This window comes from Barbus barbus (genome assembly GCF_936440315.1).
Source record: "Barbus barbus genome assembly, chromosome: 5".
NCBI classification, from domain to species: Eukaryota; Metazoa; Chordata; class Actinopteri; order Cypriniformes; family Cyprinidae; genus Barbus; species Barbus barbus.
Genome location: NC_136733.1, coordinates 16,814,258 through 16,833,979, shown reverse-complemented (window position 1 = coordinate 16,833,979; position 19,722 = coordinate 16,814,258). Strand labels below are relative to the sequence as shown.

Genomic DNA, 19,722 nt, shown 5'->3' with positions numbered 1-19,722 from the left:
TTCAACTGTCCCAATACTTATGCTCATATCAATGAGTGGGATGAACTCTAAAAGTGCTGTTCTTTTTATTTGGTAATAATAATAATAATAATGGTTATGTGTTGAAATGGCTAATAATAAAATGTGACATTCTGTAGTTTTGTCTCATATTCATCTTTTAATCATATTTGTAAATGTCTTGACTCCACATCCAACAAAGCAATTTTGTCTTTACTGTTCCAATACTTATGAAGGGCACTGTATGTATGTAATATAAAATTTAGATATCATTAAATAAAATTTCTTATATCGTGGTCATATGTCACCACGACGTCCCGTATTGAACCTTGCAAAATCTGGTCACCCTAGATGATCAGTTCATTTGCCATTTAAACAGGTGCTACAGCGATCTGTCACGACACATTAAAGAGCCACAAAATGGTATTTATTGTTTGAATTTCTTATAAAATGACAACATTTGAAAGCTGAGACCTTGTTTCATACCTAAAGTAATCTGCTGACTTGTCTGTCGGTGCGTTGTCAGTTTCTTCTTTACTCCATGATGTATTTTTTATTTTTTTTTACTGCGTGAGAATGTATGCTGTGAGAGCGCCATGGCTTGTTGGACATAGCAACAAAGAGGGGTGGGTCAAATGGGTCAACATCTTACAACTTTGGATTAATGGACACATTTTTTGCAAACTTAAACGTTTGGTTTTCTGTTACATTTGGGCCCAGTTTCACAGACAGGGTTTAGCCTAAGCCAGGATTAGGCCATAGTTCAATAAGGATATTTAAGTAATTTTAATAAACATTCCTTAGAAAAAAACTTTACTGGTGTGCATCTTAAGACAAAACAAAGGCAATGACATGTTTTAAGATCAGTCAGTGCAAGTTTCTTTCAGTTGAAACAGCTCAGATTTACATTTTAGTCTAGGACTAGTCTTAAGCCTTGTCTGTGAAACCGGGGGTTGGTTGATAATTCAGCTTTTTAATCTGACAGTTGGGTTGCAGGGTTTTGTCAAAATTTATCATGACATAAGTATGAAAAAAACAGTAATGTTTTTTCTGATAGTTTCTCTTTCATGTAATTGTTTATAGCAAAATAATTTGTTGCTGTCTTGGAGTTTTCTGTCTAATTATAGTCAATTATATTAGACAATTACATTAAATGTTCTTTGAAAATAAATTATTCATTTTGTTTATGAATAATTTGATAAACCAATATAAAAATTATACAGTTACAACAAGAAATGTAAAATGATTTTGTATGGGGTGATGTAAAATTGAAAATTGAACAGTAAAAATGAAAAAATATAGACTAATAATAAAATTATATAAAATAATAATAAAAAATAAAGAGATAAAAACAGATTTAAACGTGTGTAAATAGTTCCTACCAATGAAATCATTGGATTTGCCAATGTCATAGTCCCAAACGGTCACCTCCAGGGTCTTTTTGCTGAGGTCAGCATACTTGATCTCATAGAAAAACTCCTGTTATAGAGAGAATAGAATTAGCATTTATAAAAACAAAGTGAGGTACAGAGTCTGTAAATCAGGCATTGGTCAGGTTAATCTTACTTCATTGAATTCAGGGTTGAGGGTCTTCTTTTTGACAGCTGTCTTGTGCTTTGATTTTTTGTTCTCATCTGGCTTGAGATACCTGAAATACATTGGTGATATAGAGAGAGAAAAAATGCATTTAGTTTGATCTTTCACTAAAGTTTAAGTTGACTTCTTTCTGGCACATGAATAATTCTGAAATAATTGCACCTTAGCAAAGGCCGTAAAACTGGGAGCACATTTGAAACAAATGCAGAATAGTGTTGTTGTATGCAACAAGTCAGTATGTCCACCAGAGGGCATTGCAGCTCCTGTATATAAAACATGGAGGGCTGAAAGAAACAGCCATGAAAGGATAAACAAGGTCCATTGCAGGACATTTCCACCATTTGCTCTTGGAGCATTCTTTAAAAATTCTAAAAAAAAAAAAAAAAAAAAGATTAAACAACTTCGCTTGTCTGCTGACTTCGAGCTCATTAAATGTCTCATTGCGGCTCTACTCCTGCAAGCCCTCTTAATGATGGTCCCTTGCTCTTTTACAAAGACCACCAGACAAACAGACAGCCAATAGAATGATTAAAGAAGATCCAGGCAGTGAACCCAACAGCCTAATAATCACAGCCTGTGTCTTATTTTGTAAAGGCAATAATATAATTTTCCTAGGTATTTATGTAGAATGGCATTCTTTATTTTTATCCATCTACGAATCAAACAGAATTAATTGAATAACAGAGTAAAAACTGAAATGATTCAAACAGTGTCTTGTTCAGGATGGTACAGAAATGACAGTAGACATTTAAAGTAAAAAGGAAACTTGTAAAAGGCTAATTTCCCTTGAATTGTAACAGTCTCCCTGGAGCTCTCTTGACAGGGAATGACATTTGCTCCTGTAATGGTGCTGCTGGACAACTATTTTATTCAGCTTTTCTAGTGACTAAATGCACCTGTAGTGTAAAATGAATGAAAAAATCAATTTCATTTACTTCCCAAAAAGGAGAACATCAAGTGATATCAATCAGCAGTGAAAACTGCTTTGCGTTGATACGCAAGAAAAACAGGAATGACAGAATGATCTGAAAATTGCAGATGGAGACTAATGACACACATGCACAAGACATGCACTGTTTGTTGAAACGATAAATGAATAATTTAGTATTCAAAGCTTTTGTAAAGTCAGAACCAGGCTGGTTAAATTGACCAATGTTTGTACATGTAAGAAAATAAATCATAGTGCCCCACTGCTGTAATCCCTCTATAAATCGTTCGACTCAGGAAGCGAGGGAGTTGAGAGCTCTAATCCCCTCTGTGTGCTGATGCAGAGATCACTGCTTCATTTCACCCAACACATTCCAGTCCTCAAAATGCACATGCATTTGCATTTCTCCTCATCAAAGACACAATTCTAAGCTTATGACAAAACTGCTTTGATATTAAGCGTTGACTAATGGTTTAGATGCTTGTGTTTGGCATGATGAATGGATGTTCTAAGGATTTCCTTATAAACATATATGTGCACATACATACATCCAACAATGTAGGTAAATCAGTTAGCAAGCGACTTATCCACAATGATTTAATGGTACATTTATTGCAGAGATAATCGCTTAGATATTTGGGGTTAAGTGCCTTGCTCAGAAGCTCATAGCTCATTTCTGTGGGATAGGCTTTATGTGGAATGTCGCATGACCGGAAAACAAGTCTCATTGCATCTGCTGATCTTGTTAACAGCAGTATGTACTGACAACGATACATACATTTACATTGTTATTTAGCAGATGCTTTTATCCAAAGCAACTTACAAAAGAGGACCATAGAAGCAGCAATCAAAACCAACAAAAGAGCAACAATATGCAAGCGCTATGACAAGTCTCGGTTAGCCTAACGCAGTACATGTAGCAAGTGTTTTTTAAAAAAAAGAAAACAAGTAGATAGAATAATAAAAAAATAAAGCTAGTGTTAGAGGGTCAGACAGATACAAAAATGAATAATAAATACAAAGAAGACCAATAGATAAAACAGAATTAGAATAGAGAGTGCTAGATTTAGAGGCTCAAATAAAGATGGAAGAAATGTGTTTTTAGCCGATTCTTGAAGATGGCTAAGGACTCAGCTGCTCGGATTGAGTTGGGCAGGTCATTCCACCAGGAGGGAACAGTTAATGAAAAAGTCTGTGAAAGTGATTTTGTGCCTCTTTGGGATGGTACAATAATGCGTAGTTCAGAGGGCACATACATCTGAAGTAGTGAATTTAGGTAAAGGGGTGCAAAGCCAGTGGTGGTTTTGTAGGCAAATATTAATGCCTTGAATTTTATGCGAGCAGCTATTGGTAGCCAGTGCAAATTAATGAACAGAGGTGTGACGTGTGTTCTTTTCAGCTCATTAAAGATTAATCTTGCAGCGGCATTTTGGATTAATTGTAGAGAATTAACGGAAACTGGCTGGAAGACCTGCCAAGAGAGTATTGCAATAGTCCAGTCTGGACAGAACAAGAGCTTGAACAAGGAGTTGTGTTGCATGTTCCGAAAGAAAGGGCCTGATCTTCCTAATGTTGTATAAAAGCAAATCTGCAGGACCGGGCAGTTTTAGCAATGCGGTCTGAGAAATTCAGTTTATCGTCAATTACAACTCCAAGGTTTCTGGCTGTTTTTGAAGGAGTTATGTTTGATGTGCCTAACTGAAAGGTGAAATTGTGATGAAGTGATTGGTTTGTTGAAATCACAAGCATTTCTGTCTTAGCCAGGTTGAGTGGAAGGTGATGGTCCTTCATCCAGCAAGAAATGTCTGTTAGACACTCTGAGATGCGAGCAGCTATCGTCGGATCATCAGGATGGAATGAGAGGTAGAGTTGAGTGTCATCAGCATAGCAGTGATATGAAAAGCCATGTTTCTGAATGACAGAACCTAGTGATGACATGTAGACAGAGAAGAGAAGTGGTCCAAGAACTGAGCCCTGAGGCACCCCAGTAGCTAGATGTTGCGACTTGGATACCTCACCTCTCCAAGATACCTTGAAGGACCTATTTGAGAGGTAAGACTCAAACCACTAGCGTGCAGTTCCTGAGATGCCTTTTCCCAATAGGGTTGACAGGAGGATCTGGTGGTTGACCTTATCAAAAGCAGCGAACAGATCCAGCAAGATAAGTAATGAAGACTTAGAAGACGCTCTTGCAAGTCTTAGGGCTTCAACAACTGAGAGCAAGGCAGTTTCGGTTTAGTGTCCACTTCTGAAGCCAGATTGGTTGCTGTCCAGGAGGTTGTTCTGTGTGAGAAAGGCAGAGACTTGGTTAAACACAACTCGTTCAAGTGTTTTTGCAATGAAAGGTAGAAAAGAAACCGGTCTGTAGTTCCCTAAAAGAGTTGGGATAAGAGTGGGTTTCTTAAGAAGTGGGGTTATACGAGCCTGTTTAAATGCTGAGTGAAAAACTCTAGTGTGAAGGGATGTGTTAACGATGTGAGTGAGTGAGTTTAAGTTTCGTCATCTCTACCTGTACTGCAGTCCTGAGAGCAGATCCCAGATCAGTCTGTGTGCTGATCTTTCAGGTGGGTGACAGATAATTAATGGATAGAAGATAAGGGGCAGAAAGTGTCTAAAAAAGATATCAGAGTGGAGCAGAAAGAATCAGTTGCACTGTTAGCATCAAGAGACGATAACTGTTTATGGGGGGGAAGCAAAGATGAAACCATAGCAGATAGCCAGGAGTGTGAGAGAGAGCGTAGGTTAAGTCAAAAAGTGACATGTGGAGGGGTATGTGTTGTGTCAGGAATCATGTTGAGGTTAAGAGCGAGTAGGAAGTGATCCGAAGTGTGCAGTGGATTAACCAGCACATGATCAGTGGAGCAGTGTCGTGTGGAAATAAGGTCCAGTTGGTTGCCTGATTTGTGAGTAGCCGTAGTTGACACTCGTTTGAGATCAAAAGAAGTAAGCAGAGTGTGGAAGTCTGCAGCCTGAGGTTTATCTAGGTGGATGTTGAAGTCTCCAAGTATAACTAGGGGAGTACCATCCTCAGGAAAGTTTGAGAGCAACACATCTAATTTTTCCACGAAGTAACCTAGTGGTCCTGGAGGTCGATAAACAAAAAAAATATATATTTTAAGAGGGTAGGTAATAGTAACCGAATGTGATTCAAAGGAACTGTTGATACCAAGAGATGGTAAAGGAGTAAATTTCCAATGATTAGAGATGAGAACACCAGTACCTCCACCTGTTCCAGTCAAACGGGGGGGTGTGGGAAAAGGATAAATTATTTGAGAGTGCTGCAGGTGTAGCATTGTCCTCTGGTTTGATCCAGGTCTCTGTCAGGGCTATGAGGTTTAGCCTTGAATGACTAATAAAGGAAGTAATGAAATCAGCTTTGTTGACAGCAGACTGACAATTCCAGAGACCAATAGAAAAAGAAAGTAGTGTTTTAGTAGACATAGGCAAAGTGTGCAGGTTGTTAGGATTGCGCTGCCTACAGTGTGTTATGCATGGTAGTGATAGTAGGGATCTGGAAACACATAGTAAGAACTGGTTATAAAAACTAAAACAGAAGTGAAACAAGTCATAGGAAAAAGGACAAATAAAAAGTGATACTTATGTCCTTTGCCGGTGTCCCTGCATGGTGGAGTCGCACGGTAGAGTCGATGGTCTTTACACTCTTCAGTCTTCACAATAATTGATATCTAAGAACTTTGAAAGTAATCAGCTAACTTTCTTAGTTCTTTTATTGTATGCATTTTATTAGATTTTAATATCCAAATGTTAGAGAAAAGAAGAAAAGTTTTGATATCAGTTTGCATTTGCAATGAACACCAGTCATGTTCATCTTTGTAAGCTCTTTTGAAAGCATCTCTATATTAAAGGGGTCATGAACAGCCTTTTTAAATTAATTTTGTACTGTTTTCTGAGGTCCACTTATAATGTTATCAAGATTTTTACATCAAAAACATAACTTATAAGTGATAGGCTTTTTTCTGTCCTGTTTTTGAACGAATAAACGAATCTGCAGTAAAATGAAGTGAAAAAAGGACCAAGTTCTTACTGACGCGGTCTGGAACTTCATTAAAAATAAAGTTCATTAAACTCTTTCATAATGTTTGCGTCAGAAGGAAGGCAATGCAAAGGCTTTTTTTCCACAACTTTGCCCTGCACAGCGTCTTGAGCATCTTTATCATTTGGTTTCTGCGTAGACCTGCGTGTTCACCATTTGCAAACACTACATGCGCAAATCGGTGGGCGGGGCTAAACAGGCAATGATGTAGAAGCAGGCATTGATCTTCCTCTGCGGAGGCAGTGCTTATCCACACTATTACATCATAGAGTCCTACAGTCCACAAGCTGTTATTTTCGCAGACTGGCTTCAATATAAGCTGTTTTTAGATTAACGCGGAAGTTTTGAGTTCTGAAACTTACAGGATATTTTTATAGTACAGTGACCTCTTATATGTCAAAAGATCAAGGGAATTTTGGTTTCAGAGTTCATGACCCCTTTAAATGAACCAAAAACCTGTTTAACAGAATAATGAAGTTTTTTTGCACATAACCTGCATTCAAACTCACAACCCTCTGGTGTTTATCCAACAAGATACTCTTCTCTCAGATCAGCACTTTAAAGTCAACTTTAAATGAAAATTCACCCCATTTTTTAAATGCATAATTGATCTTTGTTTGATTGAATGATTTGTCTGTGCATAGGTTTAATTTTTTTTTTTTTTATCTCATCATTTTAATGCCAGTGAACTCAACAGAACATCTACCAATACTTCCATTTTCTGTGGTGCATCTAAGCTATGTAGGGAAAATCTCTCACACATTATTTGTAATTTTGACCAAAACATTGGTGTATTCTAACTTCAATGCATAAAAAGATCCTGTCTTATTGTTATACCACAGATTTGAGTCAACTAACTTTACTAAATTCAGCAACAGGAAGCTGGATTTCCTTTGATAACTGTAATGCACATACTCTTATATGCATGGATCTTCTGTTCCATAAAACGTTTTCACTAAAGCAAATTACGTGAATTCTGATTATTTTAGTATTCCTGCACATGAACAGCTGAACTGTGCTTTTGGTACAGGAAAAACTTACGTTTTAACATAGGGGTCAGAGAAGCCATTGGCATCCATGGCAGCGAGATGGGCACAGCGGATGATGCCCACCACTAAGCCACACTTCTGAGAGCTGTACTTCAGAGAGATCATGATGCGCCCTCGCTCCTCCAGAGACTTGTCATCTGTCTTGTCGATCTGTGTTGAGATATACACACACAGACAAATAGAAAACACAGCCGTCAGTCCAATGGCTAAGAACTATAAAGAAAAGGATTGATGTAGCTTGTACATAATATAAAGAAATATATATTTATAAGTGGAAATTCTATGAATTTGGTTGCAGTAATTATCAGCTCATAAACAGCCGAAATTTCTTTGTCCCAGTAGATAATTTATTAATTCGCTCAATTAGTTTCATGCACCACTCTCTTCTTTCCAGTGTTTTCTTGTCTAGAAATTTTATGGCAATCTCATCTGTTGAATGTGAGGTAAATCTCTCTCTCTCTCTTAGAACTTTGTGGACCCAGCAAAGCCGTCAAGCATGAAGTTAATTAGCTGTGGAGAAGGCGTCTCTGTTCATCCCCCACACACTGCTGTCTCATTTCCGTCCCCACTGGAGATCACACACTCTTCACACACACACACACACACACACACACACACACACACACACACACACACACACACACACACACCCCTCACATACACATTGCAGTCTCTTCACACAACAAACACACTCCGTACTGTTTGCCAGCTGGTGGAGTCACTCAAAGGCCGAAGAGCACATCCCAAGTCAGTCTTTGTGTTTAAGTTTTGTCATCTCTACCTGTACTGCAGTCCTGAGAGCAGATCCCAGATCAGTCTGTGTGCTGATCTTTCAGGTGGGTGACAGATAATTAACGGATAGAAGTGAATAGAGCTAAAAAAAACTACTTCTATAACTTTTCAAAACTTACTGGGAAATCTCATAATGTCAGGGTTGGAGAGCATTCCATACCTGTTAAATGTAGTTTTAATGTCCTTTTTTAAATCGAAAGACTGATCTAAATCGGTGGTGCTTATCTTTTTAAAACTGACTCATGAAGACTAACTAAAAAGTAGCTGGGAAAAACTAGACTTTTGGGAAACGTTTGTCATTATATAACTGTTTCAGTCCTCCAATTTGATTGACTAAGTGGTGTCCTATAGGACTGATTTATATATATATATATTGCTTAATATATATAGATATATATCTGTGTTTGTGTGTTCCAGACACACTGTCAGTCTGTGCATCAGGGGCATTCAATCCGTAAAGCTCTGAATGTTCTACATACCCAAGCCATTTAAACGGGATCAGGGACTGGCTAAATATTAACATTACTATACATATATTTTGTCATTTGAGGTGGAACATAAGGCTATAAATAAAATGGTTTGAATAAGTAATTATATAAATTATTTATTTACCAAACAATGGTAATTTTAGGCAAATCTGTGCTGGTTATGGAGGTACGGAGGAGTTTAGCTCCAACCCTAATTAAACACATCTGAACCAGAAATTTCCTGGCAAGTGTTTAGAAGCTGATATGAGCTAAACTCTGCAGGACGCTGGCCCTTTAGGTGAAGGTTTGGACACCCCTGGATACAAGAAAGTGGATTCGCAACAGCTCACCCGTTTCATGACAATATGAATCGTCATTATTGTCCGGGATTTTCATCGTTTGTTGGCATTGTGGGTGATTTCATGCACGAGAAAAGCTGTCCATGAATTGCTAGCCCAAACAGAAAAATGTGTTGATGCTGCCAGATCTATGTTGATGACAGTATTTAGCAACATGCTCGAGAAAACTAACTAATAAAAAACATTTATTGTTCTATTTGTTTTCCTCCTTTATTGTTGCATTTGTTTCCCCCATGCTTAAACAAGTGTTGACATGCACGTTCTTAAACTGATTATGCATATTAAGCTGATAACCGGTGTGGTCATGTAAATGCATTTTCCTTTATTGGGCATTTACTTGATTGCCATATGGTCTTAAATGGCTTAGGAATAAAGTTATCGACACGTCTAGATTTTTGCCCAGCATGTAAATACCTAAACCTGTGCTCTTTCAGCTTATTGAAGTGCACAACGTTTCCCTTCTCCTGCTAGAACATATAGAGCAGTGGTTTGTGCTGATTCTAGCAGAGCTGTGTAATATGTGATATGTAACAGGAATGCGTCCTTTCTGCAGATTTCAGCGCGTTAAGCCAGAGCGGGTGTTTTGCTTTAGAGGAGGAGGAAATATCATACACTGACTCTTTTCTGACCCAAGAAATTATAAAAATGTGTTCTCATTTCATGCAGCCGAAACTAGTTACAGAAACTGTAAACAGGAGTATGTACGAGTTTCCTGCTGACATTTTGACACACACTGGGATTTTTATGTTTTCACATAATCACCAGGAAATAACCCTTTTTTTATAAAAATATTAAAAAAAAAAAGCCGGTAAAATGGGTTATTTCATAAAACCGATTTTTGGTAGTCATCAGCATATGGGTGTGAAAGAAAACATGCTAATTAAATCAGTCATTTAACTGATTAATTCAAAAACAGAATAATTAAAGTGCCCCTATTATGGGTAATGAAAGGTTCCTATTTTGGGTTTGGGAGTCCCCAACAAGAGGTTGACATGCATGCAAGGTCAAAAAACACTTTCATTGTCTTATAATATGCATTTACTTTTTTATCTTCCTTACTTGCTCAACCACTCCCAAACGATTCACTCAATGATTCATTTTTCCAAACCCCTCCTTTGCGTGACGCTAATCTGCGGTGATTGGTCCAATTGGTCTCATTTTCATTTCATCATGCCTGTAATGCCTGATAATGCAGTGTTTGTGAGCTCAGTGCTGCTTTGTGTACAGAGTTACCGGGGAAACCGCCATTTTGACCCTCCAATAGCGGCACCTAGTGGCAAAGAATGAATTTGCATTTTCATTCAGACCAACGCGAAAAGACCAACAAGTGGGTGGGCAATATGCTAATGTTTCATGGTGACGTCAAAATGAAACGGCTTGGGATTCGTTTTAAAATGACTAGTTTGAATGATTCAGAGTCGACTCTTTCTTTTGAGAGACAATAACTTTATACACGGTGCACTTTCAGATTTAAAACTTAGAGCTGTGTTACACACTGCATGAAAGGTAATTTTCAAAAATCCATAATGGGGGCACTTTAAGGGACAAAATACCACAACATTGTGTTGGTTGGAGACATGCAATGGTTAATTCTGCTTTGACTTCTTTTGGAACTCTAAGTAAATGGTAATATTGGGTCCAAGTTACTTGAAGGGATAGTTCACCCAAAAATTCTGTCATTAATTACTCACCCAGACGCCGTTCTAAACCAGTAAGACCATTGTTCATCTTCAGAACATAAATTAAGATGTTTTTGATGAAATCTGAGAGCTTTTTGACCCTGCATAGACAGCATCGCAACTAACATGTTCAAGGCCCAGAAAGGTAGTAAAGACATTGTTAAAATAGTCCATGTGACATCAGTGGTTCAACTGTAATGTTATAAGGCAAGAAGAATACTTTTTGTGGGCAAAGAAAACCAAAAATAATGACTTTAATCAGCAACTTTTCCTCTTCCGAATCAGTCTTTGTTATTTTTGTTTTCTTTGTACACAAAAAGTATCTTCATAACATTACTGCTGAACCACTAATGTCACATGGACTATTTTAATGATATCTGAGGAATGAAGATCTTACGGATTTGGAACGGCATTAGGGTGAGCAATTAATGACAGAATTTTTGGGTGAACTATTCCTTTAATATCATCAAAGCAATATCACATTGCGATCTCGTGCTTACAGCCAAATTTAGAACAACGGTGTTCTTGCTCATGTGATAATGCAGAAGTATTGAATAGATGTATGACAAGTAAGCGATAATGCACATACATCTGATTGTTATCACAAAATAAACCCTGACAGGGTGATCAGGATCCCGATGCAAAGTTATAATGTACACTGGCTGGATGTACATTATCCCACTTATTACATGGCTACTTAAAATATAAGTACATAACTGGAAATATTGATTTGAGTTGGAAACATTTCCTAGCAATAGGCTGTAAGCCAAGACAGATGAACATTGGAATGTCGCGATTGACCAATCAGAATCAAACATTTCAGAGAGCCGTGTAATAAATAGCAATTAAAGAAAACATTCTATCAGTTCAACATTGATTCTATTGGCTACTCAGAATGTGTAGGTTTATATGACTCTGATAAAAGATTCTATGAGATCAACCCCCACCCCTTACCTGCTCATCCTATCAATCCATGAAGCACTTTGACACAGTAATCATGCCTTAAAACCTACATCCACCACCCTCAAATGAAGAAGACATGCCTACAATGAAGCGTATCAAATTGCTTTCCTTAACGTTTTCCTCCTCCTCCTGCCAGACCATATAAAGCAGTAGTTTGTGCTGATCCTAGCAGAGCTGCGCCCAGGTACTGACGAAAGACTTACTGCTGAGCTATAGCTTTAATTTGTGACTACAGTGTAACATTTCAGATATAAGGTATGGTCCAGGTACTAACATGTGTGGGATTGTGTCCCTCATACATTCATGGTTGTATATTTCCAGTGAAACAAAAATGTATTCCCTCGAGGATATGGCAGGTTTTGAATCAAGCGATACAAGCTGCAATTGTTAAACCATTGTTAGTTTTCTTCCAGCAGCAAGCAGCCTGTAGATTTATCACATTGTATTGTTTGCTGGTGTTTGTAAGCCTGTCATGTTTGTCTCAGATGGTTGATGGATATGAGGATGTTGCTCCAATGATAATTGATTTCTAATTAACATGTTGATTCTAATGAGAGTCACTTTGGACGTCCTAATCAATTTGATATCTGAATCTCCTTATGTAGCTTTCAAACGTCCCTCAATTTCTCCATCACTCACAGACAACCACACTTATGATTAGCACAACTCCTTCCGTCGTCAGACTGATTCATTTCCAGAGATGAACTCTAAAAGATTGTAACTCACAGGAAGTTGTTTCTCCAAACAGTTGCTGAAGTTCTTTGTCTGGTTGGGTTTGAGTTTCTTCAAGGGGATTCGGGTTTCACCAATGAATTCGTTGTGGCGGAATTTGTCCTCGTCACACACTGAAATCCTAGATGAAAACAAAAGATTGACTATGAGTTCTGCGTTGTAGATTTGACATGTAAAGGAATTATGCAGCTGGTGATAAGACTTTCATCACCATGTTATTCTGATGTACCATTTCAAAGCTTTCAAAATAATTTTTTTTATACTTATCTAGAACTGTTATGGACCCTGTCTGAACCTACTAATAAAATCTGTACTCCGTTCAGTCAAAGAAAATTATAAGTGAAAGTGACGTGACATACGGCCAAGTATGGTGACCCATACTCGGAATTCGTGCTCTGCATTTTTATCCAAAATGCACACACACAGCCATTCATGCTGCAGCACCCGGGGAGCAGTTGGGGGTTCGGTGCCTTGCTCAAGGGTATCTCAGTCGTGGTATCGAGGGTGGAGAGAGCGCTGAACATTCACTCCCCCCACCTACAATCCCTGCCGGCCCGAGACTCGAACCCGCAACCCTTGGATTACGAGTCCAACTCTCTAACCATTAGGCCACGACTTCCCCATAGAGGAGTACATATCCACATATCCAGTCAAGTGTTGAATGCAAGCATTACAAACTGATTCCCCACCACCTGTGCTTCATAACGGTTTTGAAAACCAATTATTCAGTATATCCTATATATTTAGAATCCATAGCAGAAGCTCCATGGGAGGATCTTTTTACTATAGATGTTCATTTGCATTGAGCTTGCTCACTGTGAAATGAGTTTTCTGTGCTATTTGCAGTATCGGCAAGAACCACTTGATATGTGTGGGTAGGAACAAAGGCACGGCTTCTTTTAGTTTTGCACAAGTCAATAATAACATTTGACTGGATACAGATGAGTAATTTACACAGGAAAAAAGAACTTGCTGTTGATATCTCTCATTTACAGAAAGAACAGATGGCCAGAATAACAACAAATATATATATCTTTTTAAGATGGTGATGAATTGGCCAACAGTAGAAAGAAGAAAATTATTTCACCGAAATATGAAAAACAAAAAATTTCCTCACTCTCATGCCATTTGAGAGCTAAATGACTTTCTTTCTGTTAAACTGAGATATTTTGCAGAATATCCAAGCTTCTCTTTTCCACATAATAAAAGTGCATGAAGTCCCAAAAAGGACATCAAAAACACTACACACATTGTGTTATTCAAAGTTACCTGAATCTATATGACATATGCGAGCGACAGACCAATACGCAAGTTAATTACTGAAAAGACTGTCTTCTGCTTAGGCTCTCAAATCTCATTCAAGCTTTTGCACATTCAAACCTGGCATGTCATGATAAGTACGAGAACCAATTGAGCTTATGTGCTGCTTATTTTCCTGTGGCTATGTGCCATCCAATAATTTATCCTAAATACAATTCAAAGTTTAGTTAGTTAATCAGTTTAACTATTTATTTAATTTTAAACAAGTTTAATATATACACACACACACACACACACACACACACACACACACACACACATACATATATATATAACAAATGAAAACCAGACCCCAGTGTTTGAAGAATATGTGTTTGAAATGTTTTGGTGACTGAAAGTGCATTATGTCTCTCAAGCCAGCAGTGCTGATCCAGACAGTAAAGTTCAGACATATTTTCACTCTAGACACATTTACTTGTCTCAGGTTCAATCCTAATGCTTAACACCTCATAACATGACTGATTCCTTCAACTCCATCTCAAACAAATATCATAAAACTCCACAAAAACTGAGTTAGAAACAGACATACAAGCATATAGGGCACTTCACTGAGTAGTCTGTGATGGTTTATGATCTAAAAATATTTTCATACATGATGCATTTGTAGAAAATGTCAGGATGTCCAACAATAAAATACATCAAACAGACTAATGGAGATTCTAGGATTTCATTCTCAGCAGTGATGTATTTGGTTGCATTTTATTTTATTATACAGATGAGAGAAGTGGAGCATGAGAGCTGAACTGCTACCCAATGCCACCTATTTTAAAAGTTCTTAACTAGTAAGGGGAAGACTCAAATTGACTCGTAAAACTAATCAGATTTTTAGGGGGGCTGAAATGAAACACAGTAGGGCCAAAGCCTATCTTAATAAGGTCTAGCAATGTCTATGGTTCAATCGATTTGAGTTACACAGCCTTAATAGTCGATTAGGTAAGGAAGAACACACAGAATACTGCCCTATCCACATTGTTTGCATTTGTTACCTTTCCACTGCATTAACAATGAAATTCTGAATGCTTGTTCTATTCCAATCTGGAAGTTAGTTGTGTATTTGTAACATACCATTGCTATTCATTGCTAACTTGTTCAGCCTGGCTCAGTAGTTCTGCTCTCCAAAGTCTTTTCAGGTAAACAGGCAATCACACTTTCTTTTCCCAGCAGATTGATAAAGGTCTTGAATGAGGCACGGGGCAGCTACAGCACCACTCAGGCATGTTCAAAAGGTCTGGTTAATAGAGCCACTTTCCTCTGCTGTGTAGATGTGGATATGATTGTGTCCCCAGACGGCCATGTGTGCTGGATTGCTCTTCATGCTGTTTCCAAAACAGTGCCTTTTCTGTTTGTTTTTATTATGGTTGATTACTGAAGTGCGCATATTTAATGCTAACTGTTCTCTTGGATAAATGTGCAGGGAGTTCTGGGAATTTTCTACAATGCTATTCACACAGGCAATCACAGTACATTGTGTTTTTTGGCATGAGCCGGATATATTTGTGTCTGGCCTTAAATTTGCAAAGACAATCCTGCATAATGTGAGGTAGAAAAGTTATATTTAGTCAGATGTAAAAGCGATGGTCCTCTTTACTAAAATACATTTTGTTTTTGAAAGAATTTAATACTTTTATTCAGCAAGGATGCACTAAACTGATAAAAAAGTGACAGTAAAGACATGTATAATGTTACAAAAGATTTATATGTTAAATATATGCTATTGTTTTGAACGTTCCACACAAATAATCCTGAAAAAAGGTTTGCACAAAAATATTAAGCAGCACTTTTGTATCCGTTTTAAATATTTATAACAAGAAATGCATCTTAAGCAACAAATCATCATATTTAGATGATTTTTTTACTTGAGCAATATATAATTTTTGAAAATAAAATATATAAAAAAGTTTCACAATGTTACAATAACATATTCTACAATGCACCATTCCAGCTTTGTGAATATTCATAGTGAATTTTCGATATCTGTCTTGGCCAATATTCACACAAACATACTCTGTTATGTTAAACTGCTCTTATAGTTTTAATAATACATTTATTTGTAATTAATACATTAAACACATAAAAGTAAATTGATAAATATATAAGGATTTGTTAATATGGTTGGAACATTATATTGGTTCATGCTTTCATTCACAAAATAATTACACCATGCCAGTCAGTTCAATTAAATTCCCACTAAAAATATTAGCAGGAAGTTAAATTTCAGAGTTCATGAAGACGGCCAAATTGTAATATCCAAACAACGTAATAGACAGTTAGATCAGGCATATTTTGAGATAAAAGTATGCTTAGAGGGAAATGAATAAACTATGTACATTTGCCTGAGAGGCAGACTCGTTATTTGAGATTGGAAGAGGATGGGTTCCTGTGGTTAAAAAAAAGATATTCGAATGACTTTCTGTTGTAGTCCTCTTTGTTTTAATATGCAGAGATAATCCCGTTGAGTCATAAAAGAAGAAAAACAAGAGGTGAAGCACATCTAGCTACATCTAATTGTCTGTAAGCGTTCCAGAAAATGTCTTTGCAAATAGTATTTTTAAACAAGTGTACATTAAAAGGCTTTCTTGGGTATAATGGCACGGGAGGTGAGCCATTTGTGTTGGTAATTTGGCTTTGAATAGAGCTGTCACTGTCTGAGACGATGTTGGCAATGGAGTTATGCATTTTCAGATAAATCACATTCTTTTCATAGCTACGGGAGGAGTTCGGCCCGCCATTAAAACACCACTTTGATGTTCATCGGCGACACATGAAGATCGCCGGCAAATGAGGTTTGGTGAATAATGGGAAAGACCGAATGCTGAAGGGAGATAACACCTCAGAGCTCCATTGTGTGAAAGTCTGAAAGACTGAAGCCTGACTTCGTGTTCATGTCTGACTTACACTCTGTAGGAGTGCTGTGGGTCTCTTTGTGAAGCTGTCCATAAAGTTTTCCCTGCAGATGAGATGATTTGAAGATTGTGAATAATAATGAATTACGCATAAATGTGACAATCTGAAAGGTTAAAGGTCTATATGAAATGCTACATACAAAGGCTCCTGACTGCGCACATCACATGTCCGGGTCCTATATTTTATCATGAGGTTTTTCAGACTTTTTGATGCCAAGGATCTCTAAATAAATTTTTTTTTTTTTGAAGCATCACTATATAAATTATAAAGACAGCTATATATTTTTATATATAAAGACTTGTTGGTCATTTATATTGTGTACATTTATACTCAAACTCCTAATTTGCTGCTTATTAATAGTTAATAAAGTAGTTGTTAAGTTTAGTTATTGGGTAGGATTAGGGATGTAAAATAAGGTCATGTAGAATAAGGCATTATTATGTGCTTGATTACTACTAATAAATGGCCAATATTCTAGTAATATTCATGCTAATAAGCAACTAGTTAACTACCCTAAAATAAAGTGTTACTGAAACTTTTTTTTATTTTTTTTTAATTAAATATTTGGCTTTTATATTGTTTTATACAAAATTGGATTTTATATTGGCTAATTATTAAATTATTATCTGGAAAGTAAGTTTTTTTTATTAAATAATATAATATTAAATAGTAATTAGTGTTAATTTTTTCTTTGTGGAAATCATAGCAGATTTGGTATTTATTAATTATTGATTTAAAAAGGGCTGTATTTAGAAATTAGAATTAAACTATAATATCAAATTTGCTAAAAATTTGTTAAAAATTATTGTGTTAAACATATATAATAATTATGTCCATATTCTTTTATGTTGATACACATTTTCTTTGACATATCTAAAAATACAGTGGTGTGAAAAAGTGTTAGCCCCCTTCCTGATTTTTTATTTTTTTGCATGTTTGTCACACTTTAATGTTTCAGATCAAACAAATGTAAATATTAATGAAAGATAACACAAGTAAACACAACATGCAGTTTTTAAATGAAGACAAAATCCAAACCCACATGGCCCTGTGTGAAAAAGTGTTTGCCCCCCCCCCCCCCCCCCCCCGTTAAAAAATAATTGTGGTTTAATCACACTTATGTTTCTCTTATCAGTTTCTCTAGCCACACACAGGCCTGATTACTGCCACACCTGTTCGCAATCAAGAAATCACTTAAATAGGATCCTGCCTGACAAAGTGAAGTAGACTAAAAGATCCTCAAAAGCTACACATCATGTTGAGATCCAATGAAATTCAGGAACAAATGAGAAAGAAAGTAATTGAGATCTATCAGTCTGGAAAAGGTTATAAAGCCATTTATAAAGCCATTTCTAAAGCTTTGGGACTCCAGCGAACCACAGTGAGAGCCATTATCCACAAATGGTGAAAACATGGAACAGTGGTGAACCTTCCCAGGAGTGGCCGGCCGACCAAAATTACCCCAAGAGCGCAGTGACGACTCATCTAAGAGGTCACAAAAGACCCCACAACAACATCTAAAGAACTGCAGGCCTCACTTGCCTCAGTTAAGGTCAGTGTTCATGACTCCACCATAAGAAAGAGACTGGGCAAAAATGGCCTGCATGGCAGAGTTCCAAGACGAAAACCGCTGCTGAGCAAAAAGAACATAAAGGCTCGTCTCAGTTTTGCCAGAAAACATCTTGATGATCCCCAAGACTTTTGGTAAAATACTCTGTGGACTGACGAGACAAAAGTTGAACTTTTTGGAAGGTGTGTAAAGTAAAGTAAAGTAAAGTCGTGACGTATTGTCAAGTATGGTGACCCATACTCGAAATTGGTGCTCTGCGTTTAACCCATCCAAGTGCACACACACAGCAGTGAGTAGTGAACAAATGCACACACACACACACACACACACACCGTGAACACACACCCGGAGCAGTGGGCAGCCATGCTGCAGCGCCCGGGGAGCAGTTGGGGGTTCGGTGCCTTGCTCAAGGGCTCCTCAGTCGTGGTATTGAGGGTGGAGAGAGCGCTGGACATTCACTCCCCCCACCTACAATCCCTGCCGGCCGGGGACTCGAACCCGCAACCTTTCGATTACGAGCCCGACTCTCTAACCATTAGGCCACGACTTCCCCGTTACATCTGGCGTAAAAGTAACACAGCATTTCAGAAAAAGAACATCATACCAACAGTAAAATATGGTGGTGGTAGTGTGATGGTCTGGGGCTGTTTTGCTGCTTCAGGACCTGGAAGACTTGTGATAAATGGAACCATGAATTCAACTGTCTACCAAAAAATCCTGAAGGACAATGTCCGGCCATCTGTTCGTGACTTCAAGCTAAAGCGAACTTGGGTTCTGCAGCATGACAATGATCCAAAACACACCAGCAAATCCACCTCTGAATGGCTGAAGAAAAACAAAATGAAGACTTTGGAGTGGCCTAGTCCTGACCTGAATCCTATTGAGATGCTGTGGCATGACCTTAAAAAGGCGGTTCATGCTCGAAAACCCTCCAATGTGGCTGAATTACAACAATTCTGCCAAGATGAGTGGGTCAAAATTCCTCCACAGCGTTATAACAGACTCATTGCAAGTTATAGCAAATGCTTGATTGCAGTTGTTGCTGCTAAGGGTGGCCCAACCAGTTATTAGGTTTAGGGGGCAAGCACTTTTTCACACAGGGCCATGTGGGTTTGGATTTTGTTTTCCCTTTATAATAAAAAAGTTCATTCAAAAACTGCATGTTGTGTTTACTTAGTGTTATCTTTGATTAATATTTCAATTTGTTTGATGATCTGAAACATTAAAGTGTGACAAACATGCAAAAAAAACAAAAAAATCAGGAAGTGGCCAACACTTTTTCACACCACTGTATATTATGTAAAACATTTTG

The 19,722-nt window shown here is 37.5% G+C and overlaps 1 protein-coding gene across 2 annotated transcripts in view; it reads right to left on the bottom strand.

Annotated features, from left to right (window-relative positions):
* The window catches only part of LOC306869181 (double C2-like domain-containing protein beta), a 132,162-nt gene that overhangs the window by 4,917 nt on the left and 107,523 nt on the right, over positions 1 to 19,722 (bottom strand). For both annotated transcript variants that reach the window (XM_079415823.1, XM_079415824.1), the window contains 4 exons: positions 12,611 to 12,737; positions 7,617 to 7,774; positions 1,564 to 1,645; positions 1,380 to 1,476 (listed from right to left, as the gene is read on the bottom strand). In XM_079415823.1, the coding sequence (XP_079271949.1) occupies positions 1,380 to 1,476; positions 1,564 to 1,645; positions 7,617 to 7,774; positions 12,611 to 12,737 (464 nt within the window). The remainder of the gene's footprint in view (positions 1 to 1,379; positions 1,477 to 1,563; positions 1,646 to 7,616; positions 7,775 to 12,610; positions 12,738 to 19,722) is intronic.